Source organism: Plecotus auritus (assembly GCF_963455305.1).
Source record: "Plecotus auritus genome assembly, chromosome: 9".
NCBI lineage: Eukaryota > Metazoa > Chordata > Mammalia > Chiroptera > Vespertilionidae > Plecotus > Plecotus auritus.
This window is the reverse complement of record NC_137783.1, coordinates 120,735,601-120,752,956: the sequence shown is the minus strand read 5'-3', so window position 1 is coordinate 120,752,956 and position 17,356 is coordinate 120,735,601. Positions and strand designations below refer to the sequence as shown.

The 17,356-nt window shown below is 36.5% G+C and overlaps 1 protein-coding gene across 3 annotated transcripts in view; it reads right to left on the bottom strand.

Annotated features, from left to right (window-relative positions):
* Positions 1-17,356, bottom strand: part of FAR1 (fatty acyl-CoA reductase 1) — a 62,386-nt gene that overhangs the window by 22,196 nt on the left and 22,834 nt on the right. For all 3 annotated transcript variants that reach the window (XM_080641067.1, XM_080641066.1, XM_080641068.1), the window contains 3 exons: positions 12,258-12,433; positions 4,776-4,955; positions 923-1,100 (listed from right to left, as the gene is read on the bottom strand). In XM_080641067.1, coding sequence (XP_080497193.1) covers positions 923-1,100; positions 4,776-4,955; positions 12,258-12,433 — 534 coding nt within the window. The remainder of the gene's footprint in view (positions 1-922; positions 1,101-4,775; positions 4,956-12,257; positions 12,434-17,356) is intronic.

Genomic DNA, 17,356 nt, shown 5'->3' with positions numbered 1-17,356 from the left:
ATGCAATTTACTGATACAGTACCTTGATTAGGGGAAATGGTAAATTATCCTCAAAATTACTGAAGAAAACAGGAAAACAGAATTGTCAAAACAACAAAAGGCATTCACTTACTACCATCATAGAAACCTAGGTTTTTCCTAAATCAACTTGTCTATTATTTTATATCTATGTTTGCTCTTACTCCAGAGATTCAGAAATACCATAATGCCTTCCTTTCCTATATTACCATAGAATTCTCTCATCTCTTTCTTAGCTTGTGATCTATATAGGGAAAAATCTACCTCTTAGAAGGCTTGCCTCCATTTGGTACTAAAAAGCAAATGAAATAAATATTTTCATCTCTATTCCCTTCACTTCTGCAAGGAAAGTTAATCTATATATATAAAACACACTCTGGAACCCCTCTGATCCCCGCAGGGCAGACCAAGGGACCCCACCTGCCGTAGGGACCCCACTCAATCCATAAACACCAGGGAGGGACCATGGGAGGTTGGCTCCAGGGCATGTCTGGCCTGTCTCACCCAATCCTGCCCCAATGGCCACCTTCTAATTAATTTCCTATCAATGTGCACGAATCTGTGCACCGGGTCACTAGTCAGTAAATAATTTTAAAGGCCAACAAATGTTGATGTGTCAAAAGTCCAAGCTCATCAATCACAAAGAAAAAATATAGGGCAAGATCTCCTTTGATCGAGATAACATCATAGTACTGATTAAGATTTTTAAAATGTTTATCTGCATTCCTAAACAAACATTAAATTAGAAATAAAAGTACCAATAAATGTGTCTCTTTCTATGAATGGAAACAGCTCTGCCATACTAAGCCATAATCAGTGAATAGCATCTGCTCCTAAATCAAACAACTGCCGATTATTTTAAAATCTTCAATTATAATTATTTAAAAGATTTCTAACAACTTACTGGAAAAGGTTCTTTCCAACTGGCACCAACAATTGATGGTCTTACAATTGCCACATTTAGCTTTGCTCCTTCTTGTTGTACAACATATTCTGCCAATGCTTTCGTGTATATGTATGTATTAGGTCTGTCTCCTATCAATTTGGGCGTGATATCATTTACTAAGCCATCATCCATCCATCTGGTAAACAAAGAAAGTACGCAAAAATATTTTCAGATGTTTTACTATAAAATAAAATAAAAAACCTTACTTTGCATATTCAAACATATTTGTTGCTCTGACCCAAATGATTTGACAACTCTTACTAAAAATATGCAAGTTAGTCTTGCTTTCATTATACATCAAATACAAGTCCATATATTTTATACCCAATTTCTATATCCAAAAATCTAGAGTTCTTTCATAAATCATATGGTAGGTAGCAAAGCTGAACTGATTTATGATCTTTTTTTTTTTTAGAGGACTCAGTGTGACTATTCATTCCAAAATACATCTGGACCCATGGGTTTCAGATTAGGAACTATATTTCAGATTAGGAATTCCAAACACCGTAACATATTACTTATACACATTTGCAATGAACATACATTTACAACTAATAGAAAAGACCTAGTAATCTCAATGTTACTGAAAACTGTATGCTCTCACTAACGAGACTAACAGAAATTAAGGCAAACAATAAAATAAAATGAATCATGCTATAAAATTCAATTAGGGCATCATTTCCATCTGCAGCTATTATTTTTGGAACCTTCTTAGTGTTTTTCTGAGTTTTTTGTGTTTGTTGTTTTTTATTCACACCAGGGGGTATGTTTTGTTTTGTTGTTTTAGAGCGCAAAGGAGAGGGGGAGAGAGAGAAACATTGATCAGTTGCCTCTTGTACACGTCCCAACTTGGGGGTTGACCAGGGATTGAACATGCAACCCAGGTATGTACCCTGACCAAAAATCGAACCTAAGACCCTTCAGTGCATGGGACAAAGTTCCAACCAACTCAGCCACAATGGCCAGGAAACTTTCTCAGTGGTTTACATGCCTCTGGGATGAAGTACAATATTTTGGCTGACACTTGTATTCATCATCCAGAAATTAGTGCAGCTTGAAGATTTCCTACCATCTTCTACCCCAAACAAGCCTGTCAAGAGGTGGGGTCTTAGGAATTTGGCTGTTTTTTATTTTGCTGCTCAGAAAACTTCCATTTCAGCTTTGTCCCTCTTTTGTGCTGGAATTATCTCTTCCCACTCACCCCTCCTTTTACGCTTCACAGCTTTTCTGCTGCAGTCCAAAAGTAGCTGAGCAAGGCCTAATATGAAGTAGAAAGTCTACCTGGAAGCCGGTTCTGTTGGTAATGTGGAAATTAACAAACTCCAAGGGAGCAAAGGGGCTTTTCAATGTCATTTGCTTTCAGAAACAAGGACTTCCTATTCTAAGGCCTTGAATTGATTTCTTCCCCCTCATAAAATAGTCTGAAAAACTAATTTTTAAAAAGAAATGCCATTAAGTATGTTGCATTGTGGTTTAAAATTACTAATGAGTTCCTGCCTTGGCCAGATGGCTCAGTTAGTTGGAGGGTCATCCCGTACACCAAAAGGCTATGGGTTCGATTCCTGGTCAGGGATACCTAGGTTGTGGGTTCAATCCCTGATAGGAGCACTTATGGGAGGCAACTGATCAATTACTAAATCATTTCTCTTTCACATCGATGTTTCTCTCTCTCTTTCTCTTCCTTCCTCTCTCTCAAATCAGTAAAAACATATCCTCAGGTAAAGATTAAAGGGAAATGAAAAATTATTAATGAGTTCTGGAAAAGAAAAATATTATTTGATTTTGAGTCTTATATGTTTTTAAAAATTAGTTGTGAATGGGTATAAAGTACGAATATTTTGTTTGTTTAGGGAGGACATGTTAAAAGGGTTTGAGGGTTTGGGATGAGAGAAGTATTTTGCAGAGCTATCAATATCCAAATAATTAAAAAATAAATAAATAACGGTATTTATTTATTTAAACAGTGGAACAATTCAATTAGCAACCTACTATGAAATTCTAAAATTCCTGCAACTTTCTCAGTATATCTGAAGAAAAAGTCTACTCTGATAATCTGTAAAAGGAAGATTATATAGTACTAGGTGATAAGTATGGTCTTTCCCAGTCTAAATATCTGATTCCAATGTTATATACTTGTTTTCAGATACTTTTCCCTTACTGTCTATAATTCTACATATGCATAGTTGTATATTCAGTGTACTGTCACACTCTAATGACAGCCACACTAACTGATAAGGAAGCATAAATTAGAGATTGTCAAGATAAATTTTCTTTTGTATGTGGAAGTACTTTTAGTGAGTGAAGGGAAAAGAATACTAATAAAATTGAAGGGCAGTTGCTAATCAACTTAGAAAAACTCTAGAGTGGAGACAACTTTTGAAATATGGAAGAGATGTTGCTACATTAAAAGAAAAAACAACAACAAACTGGCTAAATGGAGGAGAGACTTTAGCCAGTAAAGCCTAATCACTAACGTGAATTTACAGATGCAATCCATGAGTTATCTTAAAATTATCTGTTAGCCAGATTTCTTTGTAAGCAAGGAAAGAAGATATAAAATTAGAAGGTTACATGCTCTCTTTTTTTTTTTTTTTTTTTTTTGGCAACTTAAGTGTTTGGATATACTAAATACCAATAAGAGAAAAAGTAAAAAGCTTCATTAACTTCCACTCAACTTTACCCAGAGATATTAACAACTTCTGTCTACTGACCTATGAAGAAAATGAAGTAGATATTTAGGACCATCTAAGAAACAGAGTCATAAAACAAAACCAGGGAATTACCCTAAGAATGTCTTAGTAAACTCACATGTTTATTAATTTCATTATAACCTGTCTGCTTCCCCATAGTGATTAGCAGGAAAGCTTTAAAGAAAAGGACCTACATGCTTATTTTAGGAGAAAACTTGGAGAAAGAGCTAAGAACACTCTCTGCACTATTGGAGGAAAAAGAATTGGACTGAGAAAGCAGGAAATAACTAAGGAGCTGAAAGTGATAGAATCTCTGGGAAGAAAGATCTGAGGAGTAACAAATAAGAAAAAGGAATTAAAAGACTACAGTAATATTATATGAGGATTAACAAATATGTGAAGACATGATGGCTAGTGGAAGGTTTTTATAATTATAAAAGAAAAAAGATTTTTGTTTTTGTCCTGATCCTGTGTTGTTTGTTTCCCCTGACAAGAAAGCACAGGCTGAACAAAGCAAATGAAACCTTGGCCATGGCATAAGCATACTTCACTTAATCCATATCCAAAATATCTACCATGTAATAGTTGTTGATAGGACCCTAGTCCTCAGAAAGATGACAAACAGTAACACTCAGAGTACCAATTAAAGGACCATGACTCCTCTGATTCCCTAATAACTAAAGGTACCTCTACAGACATACTCCATTGGTTCATAATAAAAAAGATAATCTTTTAATAAATTAGAAACTTGCTAATGAGTAGGCAGCCATTAGTCCCTATAGTTTCAGATACTTAATCACTAAGATTGATTCTCTGGAAAACAGAGGCCCTAATATCATTGATGAGTCTGTTCAAAGGCCTACTTCCAATCAACACACCTGATCAAAAGAGAAAGCTTCACACTACAACAGTCATTTAGATATAAATCTATACAATAAAAAAAACATAGTAAATATGTAATAATTTGTTGAATAAAAAAAAGATGTGTGTTTATGTGTGTGTGTAAAGGGGTGGAGAGAGAGAAACTGAAATTGACCAAGAGATACATATAAATAAACTTGGATCCAAAGTCCAAAGTTTTAGGATCAAAGTAAATGTATATAAATTTCAAACAAACATACTCTAAAGAATCAATCAGTTTCTTGGGATCCACAGGGGGTGGATAGACTACTTCTTCAATATGCTTTCGATTGCAATAAGCATATGCTGTTGACACATGCATGAACACTTCTAGATTCTTCATTTGTTGTGCAAGGAAAATTAGCTGTCGTGTAGCGATCACATTTAACTGAACAGCATCTCTGTAAAAGAAAAAGCAATAAAAAAAATTAGAAAGCTATGTCATTTATTTATTTGCTAAAATAAATCTTATTTCCATTAGAGAGAGATTGGGAGACAGAGATTGTTTCTTTACAACTGATCCCCTAGCTCTGATTTTGTGGATTTTATTTCAATATGAAGTACATCCATTCTATCAGTCATGTTTAAAAATAAATATTTTCTGATTATAAAATAAATCTCACTAGAACTTTTAAATAAAAGTACAAATTAAAAATTTTAAATTACCCAGAAATAAACATAGATCATTTCTGCATCTCTGGCTTTTCAGTACCCATTTTTAAGTCATGTTAGACTTCTTTTGCATCTTGACTTTTAAAAGTATACTATTCCATGATATGGATGTACCATAAGAAGAAATTAGAATTGTAAGTAATTTTAAAATGCTAAAGCAGAGTCACCAATAAAACTCAGAAACGTTCAATTGTACTAACATATAACCAAATAAGAATATGTTTATTTCCTTCTTTGTAGCAATTAACCCAAACATCTTAACAGTAGTTACAAAAGGGGTATCATAGTAAAACTAGAGGCCCGGTGCACGCATTCATGCACCAGTGGGGTCCCTTGGCCTGGCCTCGGGATCAGGCCAAAACCGGCTCTCTAACATTCCGAGGGGTCCCAGATTGTGAGAGGGCACAGACCAGGCCAAGGGACCCCACCAGTGCATGATTGGGGCCAGGGAGGAACGCAGGAGGTTGGCCAGCCAAGGAGGGACCTCGGGAGGGCTGCAGGGCATGTCTGGCCCATCTCGCTCAGTCCCAATCGGCCAGACCCCAGCAGCAAGCTAACCTAGAGGTCAGAGCGTCTGACCCCTGGTGGTCAGTGCATGTCATAGCAAGCGGTTGAGCGGCCTTGGCATATCATTAGCGTATTACTCTTTGATTGGCTGAACAGATGACCGGACGACCAGACACTTAGCATATTAGGCTTTTATTATATAGAACTAGCACATATTTTACAAGACACTTGCAAGACCCCAAAGTGATCTATATATTCCCTTCTTGAAATTTATTAGAAATAATTCCACAAATACAAAAGTAAATATGAAGGAAAAAAATCATTTAGTAATAGCAATAGCCTAGAGAGCCCAAATATTCACTAGGAATAAAACAATTTAATAAAGTAAGCATTTTATCACAATGAAAGAATATAGCCATTAAAATAATTATGACAACTATAAAACATGGAAAAATCTAGATGAATATTGAAAAAATACATACCATTATGAAATGAAGCAAGATTAAGAACAAGACTCTAGAATAAGACCTGGGTTTAAATAGTAGGTTGGCCTACCTATCAGCTAGGATTAGGTGACCTAGTAAAGTCACTCAACCATTCAGGCCTCAGTTTTCTCACCTGTAAGTGGGAATAATAATGGGATCTATCTAATAGGATTTGTATAAAATTAAATAAAATAAATAGTTTTTAAATATTTAGCATTATTCCTAATACAGTCACAAACGACCATTCAATAAATATTATTTAAGGTAGTAAGATGGTGGGTAGTTTTTGCTTTCCTGTCAAACATGTTTATAGCTTGATATTTGAGGGGAGAAATATTTGAAATACTCAATACCAGTAATACTGTGATAAAACTGGCATGGTAATATATTGTAGGTGACACTGTATGTGATATAACTGATCCAAAAGAGACTAGGACAAAGTACCAGAAATTATAGAAGTGATAGTTATTTATCTAGTTAACATACTAAAATTAACTTAGAGAAAAAATTTGTTCTAAACCAAATTTTTCAAACAGAAAATTATAAATCCTTAAATTTTCTGTACTAAATAAACATCACATAAATTATGCTATATCAACATAGAATATCACCATACTATGAAAATTATGACTATTAAAAAATTAGAAATAGGGAAGTTGTTTCTATAAGTAAAATAGAAATTCTAAGTTTACATTTTATTTAAAACAATATATGTTCAATGATAGACTGCAAGAAAATTTTTTAAAAATTAAAAGTTTTAAGTACTTTCTAAAATTCTTACATTTTCAGTATTTAAGAAAAAAAATCCAACCTTTTTAAGGGGCCAGGATTGTCACAGAATCTGGCCCACTGGACTGCAAAGCAGTGATCTGATGTCTATCGCATTTGCAAAAACAATACAATGTTTTGGAAGAGGTATACAGAGAACATTCTGTTACAGGTTCCTAAGGACCGGACATCAAGTTCTGGGTCACCAGGAACAAGAAATAATTCATGAAAGGAAAAACTCCTGTGCCTTATTTTTTTCCCTCTTAATTTAATAGTATCCAAGAGCCTATGAAACATATTAGCAGGAAATTTTTTAAAAGTAAACTAACTGGGTTGGGGTCTTACAATCATGAGTGTATCTTTTTCTTCCTTATCTCAAATGAGGGGGTGGAATCTGTTCAAATGGAAATCGGGCAGAAAAGACCTTTCACAGAGAGAGTACTATCCACTAGACTGTAAGGCAACGGGCTCTTTTCTTTTGCATTTGCAAAACAATAGGTGTAAGGATAGTAATGTTTTGGGAGCAGAACACAAAGGATATTCTGTTACAGGCTCCTGAGGATGGTGACAGAGTTTCTGGGTCACTGAAAATAAGGAATAACTTGAGAGAGGAAACACTTCTGTGCCTTTCTACCCCTCCCCCGCCCATCTGTACCTGAGAGCCCAAACCTGAAGGCATTTTGTGTCAACATAAGTAACTCTTAGTATCACTGCCAGGCTAGTAACCTCACTCTATTTTACCACCAACCAATTTCTACTCCATTGAAATTCAGGCTAAGACCCTGACATGTTAGATCAGAAAGCATTTAGTACTAAATAAAAATAATGTTGTCATTATATTTTGGTTATCTGGAGTCATAAATGAATACTAAATAAGAGTGACTTTGAAGTAGGCTTGGGGGGAATGAACAAATCTTTGTATTTATGGTCCATTATGAATATATATAGACATAGAAACCACTTTTTTTAAAAAAGAAAAAAAATTTCAAGCTTTCAGTAAATTTTCTTGTTTACCTGTCTTCTATAGACAAGTTGGGTTGTTCAAAACCTCTGTTGATAACACTCTAAGACTGTAAACCAAAGATCTCGCACTTGGCATGACAGACACCTGAGAGCTTATTAAAAAATGCAGATTGCGCCCAGCCAGGTGTAGCTCAGCGACTGAGCATTGAGGAACCAAGAGGTCACTGGTTTGATTCCCCATCAGGGCATATGCCTGTCTGTGTTGTGGGCTCTATCCCCTACTGGAGATGCACAGGAGGCAGCCAGCCTTTGATGATTCTCTCTCATCATTGATGTTTCTATCTCTCTCTCCCTCTCCCTTCTTCTCTAAAATCAATTTTTTTGTAAAATGCAGATTGCTGGACCTCATCCTCAAACACTTGTTAATATCTGAAGTGAAGCCTGTGCAACTGTATTTTAAATAAGTTCCCCTCGCCCTAGCCGGTTTGGCTCATGGATAAAGCATCTGTCTGCGTTCCAGGTTCAATTCTGGTCAAGGGCATGTACTTTGGTTGCAGGCTCTTCCCTTGCCTAGGCCCTGGTGGGGGTTCATGCAGGAGGCAACCAATCGACGTGTCTTTCCCTCTCTATCTTTCCTTCTCTCTTCCACTCTCTCTGAAAATCAACGGAAAAAATGTCCTCGGGTGAGGATAAAATCAATCAATAAATGAATTCCCCTTGTCCCCACCTCTAAGAAAATACTATCTAGATGAGACCTCACTATTGTTGATTTTTAAAAACTTAATGAAGCTATATATAAACACAGATGTCTAGGGACCAAGGAATCAGTCTTAGGGTAGGGGACCCAGACACCTATAATTTAAATCACATCCAAGGCTCTTGCTAAAAATGAGGAGTCCTGGGTATTATCCCAAAATTGGCATGTACAGTCAAAAACTGTGCCTTTTAACACATCTTCCAAAAGTTCTTAAAATTCAAAATACATTCTAAAGTTTAAGAATCAATACCCTTAGATGCAAGTTTCTTGATCTTTTCTAACAATCAATCTCTACTTCCACTTCTTTCTGAACACCTATTACAACCCTTAATGTATACTTTTCAGTAACTCCTAATTTTCTATCTATATTATGGTTTTTTAAGCATATTCTTACTCCTATATTAGATTGTACGGACTTTGCAAATAGGATCTGTGGACAATTTATCTTGGACTCCCCCAAAATATTGAGTATAACATGCCATTTTTTGTTTGTGGGTTAACTTAAAAAGTGATTATAAAGAGCAATTGTTTTGTAAGTAGTTATTATATGCCAACCTACAGTGTTTTAGAATGTCTGGCCCAAATCTAATGTTGTAGTATCATCATTAAAATTGCTTCACATAAAATAATGATTTCAATGATGAGGCGCTTTGGTCAGCAAACCTACATGCCTTGACAAGGAAGAAAAAAACAATAAATTTTCTTATTCACCTATCTACCCTATCCTCTATGGTATCTCTAGTAGAAGAAGAAAGAATACTAATAAAAATATTTCCCTTCCATTAATGGTAGCCTTGCTTACCCCCAGGGAACAGAAAGAAAGAAAGAAGGTACCCTGAAAGTACTGCACTTTGATGAGTTTCACCCCAACTAATGTTGCCTGTTCAATGAGGACTATACATACCACAATTACCTAGTATTTATGTACTTTTTCTTGAAAACATTTTCTTACAGCTGTGTGAACTCTTTCTTTTGGTTATGAAAAAAGTAAAAAATAATAAAAGCTAGAACTGTGGGGGGAAATATCTGTTAGATTAACTATTTCATACTAAAAACCGACCTGTAATTACACTATCCAAATACAACTGGCAAGTATCAAAAGGCATATCTATAAATACACACATACATACATACATGCTTTTTGAAAATATGATTATATAATCTATATATAAAACCCTAATATGTAAATAGACCAAACAGCGGAACAACCAAACAACCAGTTGTTATGATGTGCGCTGACCACCAAGAGGGATGGTGGAGCAGGTGAGCAGGGGCGCCAGACCAAGGCACGGCGCCAGTCACTGTCATTGGGGTGAGCCTCTGGTGGTTATTGAAAATTCTTTGCTCTCACAAGCTGCGGTCCCGCCAGGCACTTGCACCTGCTGTCGGCACCAGCCCCGCTTGCAACCACTGCTGGTGCCAAAGCTGCCGCTCGCACCCACTGCTGGTGCCAAAGCTGCTGCTCGCACCCGCTGCTGGCGCCCAGCGACGGCCCGGATCGCTGCCAGCCCCAATCACTCCTTGGGGCTTCTCCACCTCCCCCTGCTCCTAAGGGGTGATCAGGGCCAGCTGCCACCTCTTGGACCCGCTGCCGGCGCCAGCACCGTTTGCACCCAAGCTGGCGCTGGAGCCACCGCTTGCACCCGCTGCTGGCGCCCAGCGCCGGTCCTGATCGCTCAGCACCGTCAGCAGGTGCAAGCAGCGGCTGCTGGCCCCGATCGCCCCTGAGGGCTTCTCCACCTCCCCCTGCTCCTGAGAGGCGATCGGGGCAGCAGCTGCTGCTCCCACCCACTAACGGCGCTGGCCCCGCTGGCACCCAGTGCTAGCCCCAATCACTCCGCGCTGTCAGTGAGTGCAAGAGGGGCCAGCGCCTTCAGTGAGTGGGAGCAGCAGCAGCAGCAGCAGGAATGGGGCTGCCAGCAGACAGCGGACCATGGGCCTCAGCAGGAGGGGCCAGGCAGGGGCACGGAGCATGGGCCGAGACCCGCCCCTGTGCCCACCACAGCCTCGAGGCCCACATTTCCTTTCAAGGTCCACAAATTTGTGCACTGGGCCCGTAGTAGTTCTAATAAGATTATTTTGTCACTTTTCAATCATGAACACCTAACAGCTGCATAAAAAGAACTAAAAAGTAAATAATAAATTATAATCACTAGATAATAAACAATAAAAGTCAAGATTAGAATTAAAGTTAGTAATTCCAAAGCTCATCAGCTTTCTATTACACAATGCTGCCTCAGCTTCCTCAAGTATAAAGTAGATTTGCCCATATTACTACAGTGGGTAATGTTAGCATGGAGTAAAATAATGGATGAGAAAATACCCTGAAAACTATAAAGCACTATTACAGAAATATAAGGGAATATGTAAAGTGCCCTCACCTGGGATATAAGCAAAACACATTGTAATGCTTTGGCACTGAACTGTCATGCTATATAATGTTGATTAAGGTTTATACGTCTATGTTAAAGACAATATGGGGAATAACCTCAATTTAATTCATCATAATTTAATTAAAAACATTTTAAGAAAAAGGCCTTCAAGTAATTATGAAACCTACAGAAGTCTGCACCAATTTAACTGGCATAAGACCATACAATCAGGTTAATATTAACATTAAAACTGTATTTTTTTAACATACCATCAAAAAGAATGCTCTGAATTAAACAGCACTGTTTGAAATTCACATTTGTTCATTTTAATAAAAATTAGTGAACATTTAAAAATTTTTAAATTGAAACAGGCATCTTAAAATAAGTCCAAGTTATTTTTTTTTAATATATTTTATTGATTTTTTTACAGAGAGGAAGGGAGAGGGATAGAGAGCTAGAAACATCGATGAGAGAGAAACATCGATCAGCTGCCTCTTGCACACTCCCTACTGGGGATGTGCCCGCAACCAAGGTACACGGCCTTGACCGGAATCGAACCTGGGACCCTTGAGTCCGCAGGCTGACGCTCTATCCACTGAGCCAAACTGGTTAGGGCTCCAAGTTATTTTTTAAATTAAAATTATGTCCAATGTACCCTGTCCCTAACACTGATAACAAAGTTTTAAAACAAACAAAAAAAAGGCATAACTTAAATTTATTAGCTGATTTATCTTATTCTACAAACATGAGCCTAATTGCTTTAAATTTTCAGATGAATATATGTGCGTAGAAAAATAAAGCTGCTCAGGTATAGGCTTCTGAAAGAATGGAGGTAAGAGGAAATAAACACTATTAGTTGTTAAAACTAACACTCCTACCCAAGGTGAACATTTTTTCTTCAGTAATTACACTACCCATATATCACTCCTATGTCTTACCTTTCTCCTGTCCTATATTAAGATGCATGGCAACCTCTAATAAATATACACTAGCTATCCAATGTTTTTAAATTGATAACAAGAAAAAGGAAATTCTTTTTTTTTCTCACTATGTACGACACTGAAAGCTACAAGCGACAGTTTCAAATCATTTTCAAAACAATTTGACTGAAAAGTAGAATTCAAATTAGATCTTTTAACCATGCTTAAGTTCAAATATCAGATAAATACCTTTACTTACCTTAAATTTTCATTAAACCTTACTGTAGCTGCACAGTGAAATATAATATTGGTAGAATCTATGATGATCTCTTTATCTTCTTCACTAAGAGCCAGTTTAGGTTGGGTAAGTTCACTGTTGATTGCTACAATTTTCTCCTTAAAATCTGGATTTTCATCTCTCAATCTGTCAAAGAGCTATCAAAGGGGAAAAATATAGTTTAGGGCAGCACTTAACTTTCTAAAACACATGATCATCTCCCTCTTTTCCACTATGATCACTATTTTTAAAGCTTCCACTATACGAATCCTAAGCTGCTATTCTTAACTGTTATCATTCTGTATAGAAAACATCCTATGAGGCGCACATTATCATCCCCATTTCAGAGATGAAGAATCTGAGGAATCAGGGAGGTTAAGTAACTTGCCCAAGATACAGAGCTGGTAGCTTGCACAGTTAAATTTTAATTGCCCATGCCTCTGTTGATTAGGTTATATTATTACTCAGAATAGACGTAAGCAGTGCAAATATCAGGACAACGTTTAAAATGATTATTCAGGGGGAGAGATCAACCAAAGGACTTATATGCATGCATATAAGCCTAATCAATGGACACAGACAACAGGGGGGTGGGGTCATGAATGGGAGGTGGGGGGTAATGGGGGAATAAGGACACATATGTAATACCTTAATCAATAAAGAAATTTTAAAAAAATATATTAAAAAAAGAAAAATAAATAAAATTATTCAGATTTCTCAAATCCAGACTTTAATTTACAAGGAAAAACTAGACAAGTGAATGAACAATTAAAATCTAGTGTTATAAGTAATAAAATAGAAGTAATATTACACTGCTATGACACTGCACAGGAGAAACAACTAACCCAACTTGGGAAAGATCTACGATTATCAAGTAGAAGAATCGTGTTCCAGGCAGAGGAAGTAGCATGTATAACCACTTATAAGTGAGAGAGGATTGATATATCTGGGAAACTGAAAATAATTCAGTAGCCTGGCTAGCGTGGCTCAGTGGTTGAGCATCGACCTATAAACCAGGAGTTCACAGTTCAATTCCCGGTTGGGACACATGCCCAGGTTGCAGACTCAATCCCCAATGTGGGGCTTGCAGGAGGCAACTGATCAATGATTCTCCCTTATCACTGATGTTTCTATCTCACTCTCTCTCTCCCTCTTCCTCTCTGAAAGCAATAAAAATATATTTTTTTTAAAAAGTAATTCAGTAAGCACAATGGCTGGATATGAGGGATAAGGAATATAAACTCCATGAGGACAGAAATAATATCTGTTGCTCAGCATGCAGGCCCTAAATATAAATAGCAGAGTGCTCAGCAATACTGACATGATAAACATTTGTTAAGAAATAAACTCATTGGGTGGAAAACACTGGAAGTGAAAGTAGTATGGTTACAAAGATACAAGTTTTTGAAAGTTTTTCAAAAACTGTTTTGTGAATGTTGAGTGTAAAGTGCCTATGTGACACCCCAGAAGACAGATCTAGTAGAGGTAACTGGCTCTGTGGGTCTGGAGTTCAGGGAAGAGAGAGCCAAATGGATACAGACCTTACTAACCACACATGGTAGCAGCAGTGATAGGTACCCCAAGTCCAGACCACATGAGGCTTTTTCCAAATTCAATTTAAAACACAACTATTAATGTAACATAAAACAGACGATGCTGAGTAATCACCTAACCGGACCAGGTAAGAAGAGATCAAGGCCTAGAACCAAACTTTGAAGAATATCAATATTTAAGGGATAAGCAGAGAAAAAAGAAATCTGAGCAATGACCAGGAAAGTACTTTTAACACCTTGAATACACATTTTTTTATTCCACATGCTTTCATTCTCCCAGATTGCTAATGACCTTTAATACTCCTTCATATGAGGTATCTCCACCAAGACATGATCATGCTGCTTCACAAGTTACATCACAAACTTAATACTCTTCCCTTCTCAGTCACCATCTCTTTATTCAATACCATTTTCCCCCAATGGTACTCCAATTAGTTCCTACTTTATTCTATTCACTAATGCCCTCTTTAATATACTAACTCTTAAAGAATTTATTTCTTGGTCAACTATTTTAATTTAATCCTCGCCATCCAGTGGAATTTATTTTCCCAGAGGCATTCCTCTAAATCAGTGGTTCTCAAGTTAGTACCATTTTGCCTCCAGGGAAGATTTATTTGGTGATGTCTGGAGACATTTTTGGTTGTCACAACTGGGAGGGTGAGGGAAAGCAGCAGCTGGCATATAGTGAGTAGAGGCTAGGAATGCTGCTGTGACCCTACAATGCACAGGACAGTTTCCCATAACAAAGAATTATCTGGCCCAAAATGTTAATAGTGCTGAAATTGAGAAACTACCATAAGACAATGAATGTCCCACTAGTCATTGGTGTATGCTTTTTGCCTATGCTCTTTATTTCTGTTTCAAAATCATTGTAGGCTTACCTTTAAGTTTCTTACGAACTTTAAGTGTATATTCATTGCTACTTTTCATAAAAAGGACTCATTTTACTGATGCTATACATAATGGAGAATGAGTGGCCCTAGGATTGTGGCAGGATGTGCTAGACAGGAGTTAAATGCATAAGAAAAAGGATATAATTTATGGAGTAGTCTAGTAAAATATTTATTTAGACAAATATTGAGGGGAAATGCATTTTTTTATTGAAAATAATGGCCAGATGTTTAGACTAAACCAAAAAAAGTTCAATGAAATTTCAGACATTATAGTAAGTGGAAGATATTATTTTTTTTTTACAATAGACTTACCATGGAGGAAAAGTTTTAGAAGCACTGCCCTGGAGACCCCAGAGGGGAGGCCCAAATCTTTCACATTATACTCAGGCCCTCAATTTCAACCAAGACATCAGCTTCAATAACTGCTCCTATCCTATCTTTCCTGACACCTCTACACTCTCTTCCTTCTTAAAAACTCTCTGGACTGTAGGCTCCATTAAGGCAGGGACTCTATCTTATTTATTCCTGGATACAAGCCCTGCATCAAATCAAATATTTAGCACTAAGTAAACACAATAAATGTTTTCTGAAAAATAAAAAAATGAATAAGAATAAATACTATAATCGAAATTCCTTTTGGGGATATGCCTACAGAGTCAGATTCCTTACGTGCACCAAATTTGAGCTCATACTATTCTAACCCCAACTTCATTCTCTGAATCTTTCCTCCAAGCTTAGATTCAAATTAATTTTAGATGTCTGTAAAAGTCAACTCTTTCCTTAAAGTATGAACATTTGCCCCTATCAGGTATATTCATAAGAAGGTACCAGCAGGCTGTTCCCAAATGATCTAAGCAACACTGTACTCTTATTCAGCAGCAGTTCTCAAGTGTTGTCTAAGGATCCTAGGAGTGCCCAGGACTATATTTTAGGTAGTTTACAAGGTCAAAATTATTTTCATACTATCACTAAGACATTATTTGCATTTTTCATTTTCATTCTCTCACAAGTGTAGAGGAATTTTCCAAAAGCTACATGTGTGATGACATCATTCTGATGGCTAATGGAATGTGTGCTTGTATATTCTTTTTTTTTTTGCTTGTATATTCTTTAAAGTTTGTTTTAATTTCTACTATGATAAATATCAGTAAGATAATGAAGCAAAGCCTCACAAAATAAAACCTCTTTTAAGTACCCAATAATTTTTAAGAGGGTAAGGGATCCAGAAACATAAAGTTTGAGAGTTGCACTGCCTTTAATAAACAGAATCTTTTAACCTATTTAGCAGATATGGAAAAGTATAGCCACAAGGTAATGATATCAATCTGCATTACCCTGCAGTCAATCTATCAATTCAAAAAATTTTCTCAAGAGTTAGAACTCAGTCCATCTCACTTCTTGGGGGAAAAACTGAAAATGAACTTTGTACCTCCCATACTTTAAGATGGCAAATTCTTCAATCATAGTTATTTTGTTTATGTTGGTAAATATTGAAATATTAATTCCCATTTTACTTTTAAAAATAAGTACCTAGAAACCTCACGTGGTAGTTCTTTGAGTTTATACCAGCTACAATTTTCTCATGTTTAAATATAAATATTTGTCTGAAGTCCTCTTCCTCAAGTCAAACAAACAAAAATTGAAAATAATAATAAACTAACAATTTTATTGTATTTTAGGAGGCAGAAAGCTCAGCGGGAGAGAGGAATGTTGGTAGAGAATACCCTGGCACTTAATATTTACTTCACATGCTTTCCATAGCTCCCAGTGTAATGAAAATCACAGCTTATCCTGATGCTCTGTCTACCTATCAAGCAGTTCCCATCTCAGAGCCTTGCCCTTGCCATTTCCTCTGCCTAGAACACTCTTCCTCTACATTCCCACAGGGATTCTTCCTCACTTCATTCAGGTCTCTGCTCAAATATCACCTCAGAGAACTCTTCTGACCATTGGATCTAAAGTTGCACCTCCATCACTTTCAATCTCCTTTATTTGCTTTACTTTTCTGCACAGCATGTATCACTACTCAACATGTTATGTATTTATTAGTTTGTCTCCCTAACTAGAATGTAAATTCCCCAAATGCTGGGACTTCGCTGCTATATCTCTGTTAATCTGAAGAACCCCTACTGTACAGCAGGACTCCATGTATCTCTGTGGTAGGAAGGAAGAACACAAGTGCTTCAGAATTTGAGGCAATGGGGAGAATGTTACAAAAGTGTAATTAGCTATATGAGTTATACTATCACTGAGTAACTCTCAAAAGAGTAGATCTATTTTAAAAACAGTAATTCAGAGAAAATTAGTTTTTCCAGTAGAAGTAAGAATTACTTAAAGTGTTCATGTGGGGAAAAAATGAATTAATAAAGTGAAAAGTGGAGACAAAAGTATTACTTTTATTCTTTAACTCCATATTAATAGTATCAAATAATTTATTTTAAAAGGAGAAACTATTAATTTATACCTCACTGTTAAAACTGTGTGGGTATAAGATTACCTCTTAAAAGGGAGAAAAATATAAACAAGGAAAATATGGATCTTCCACACATAAGTGAAGTTCATCTTTCTGAACCAAAATTATATTGGAATGGAAATCATTCCCAAACAATAAATATCTCAGTAAAGAAAACATTCT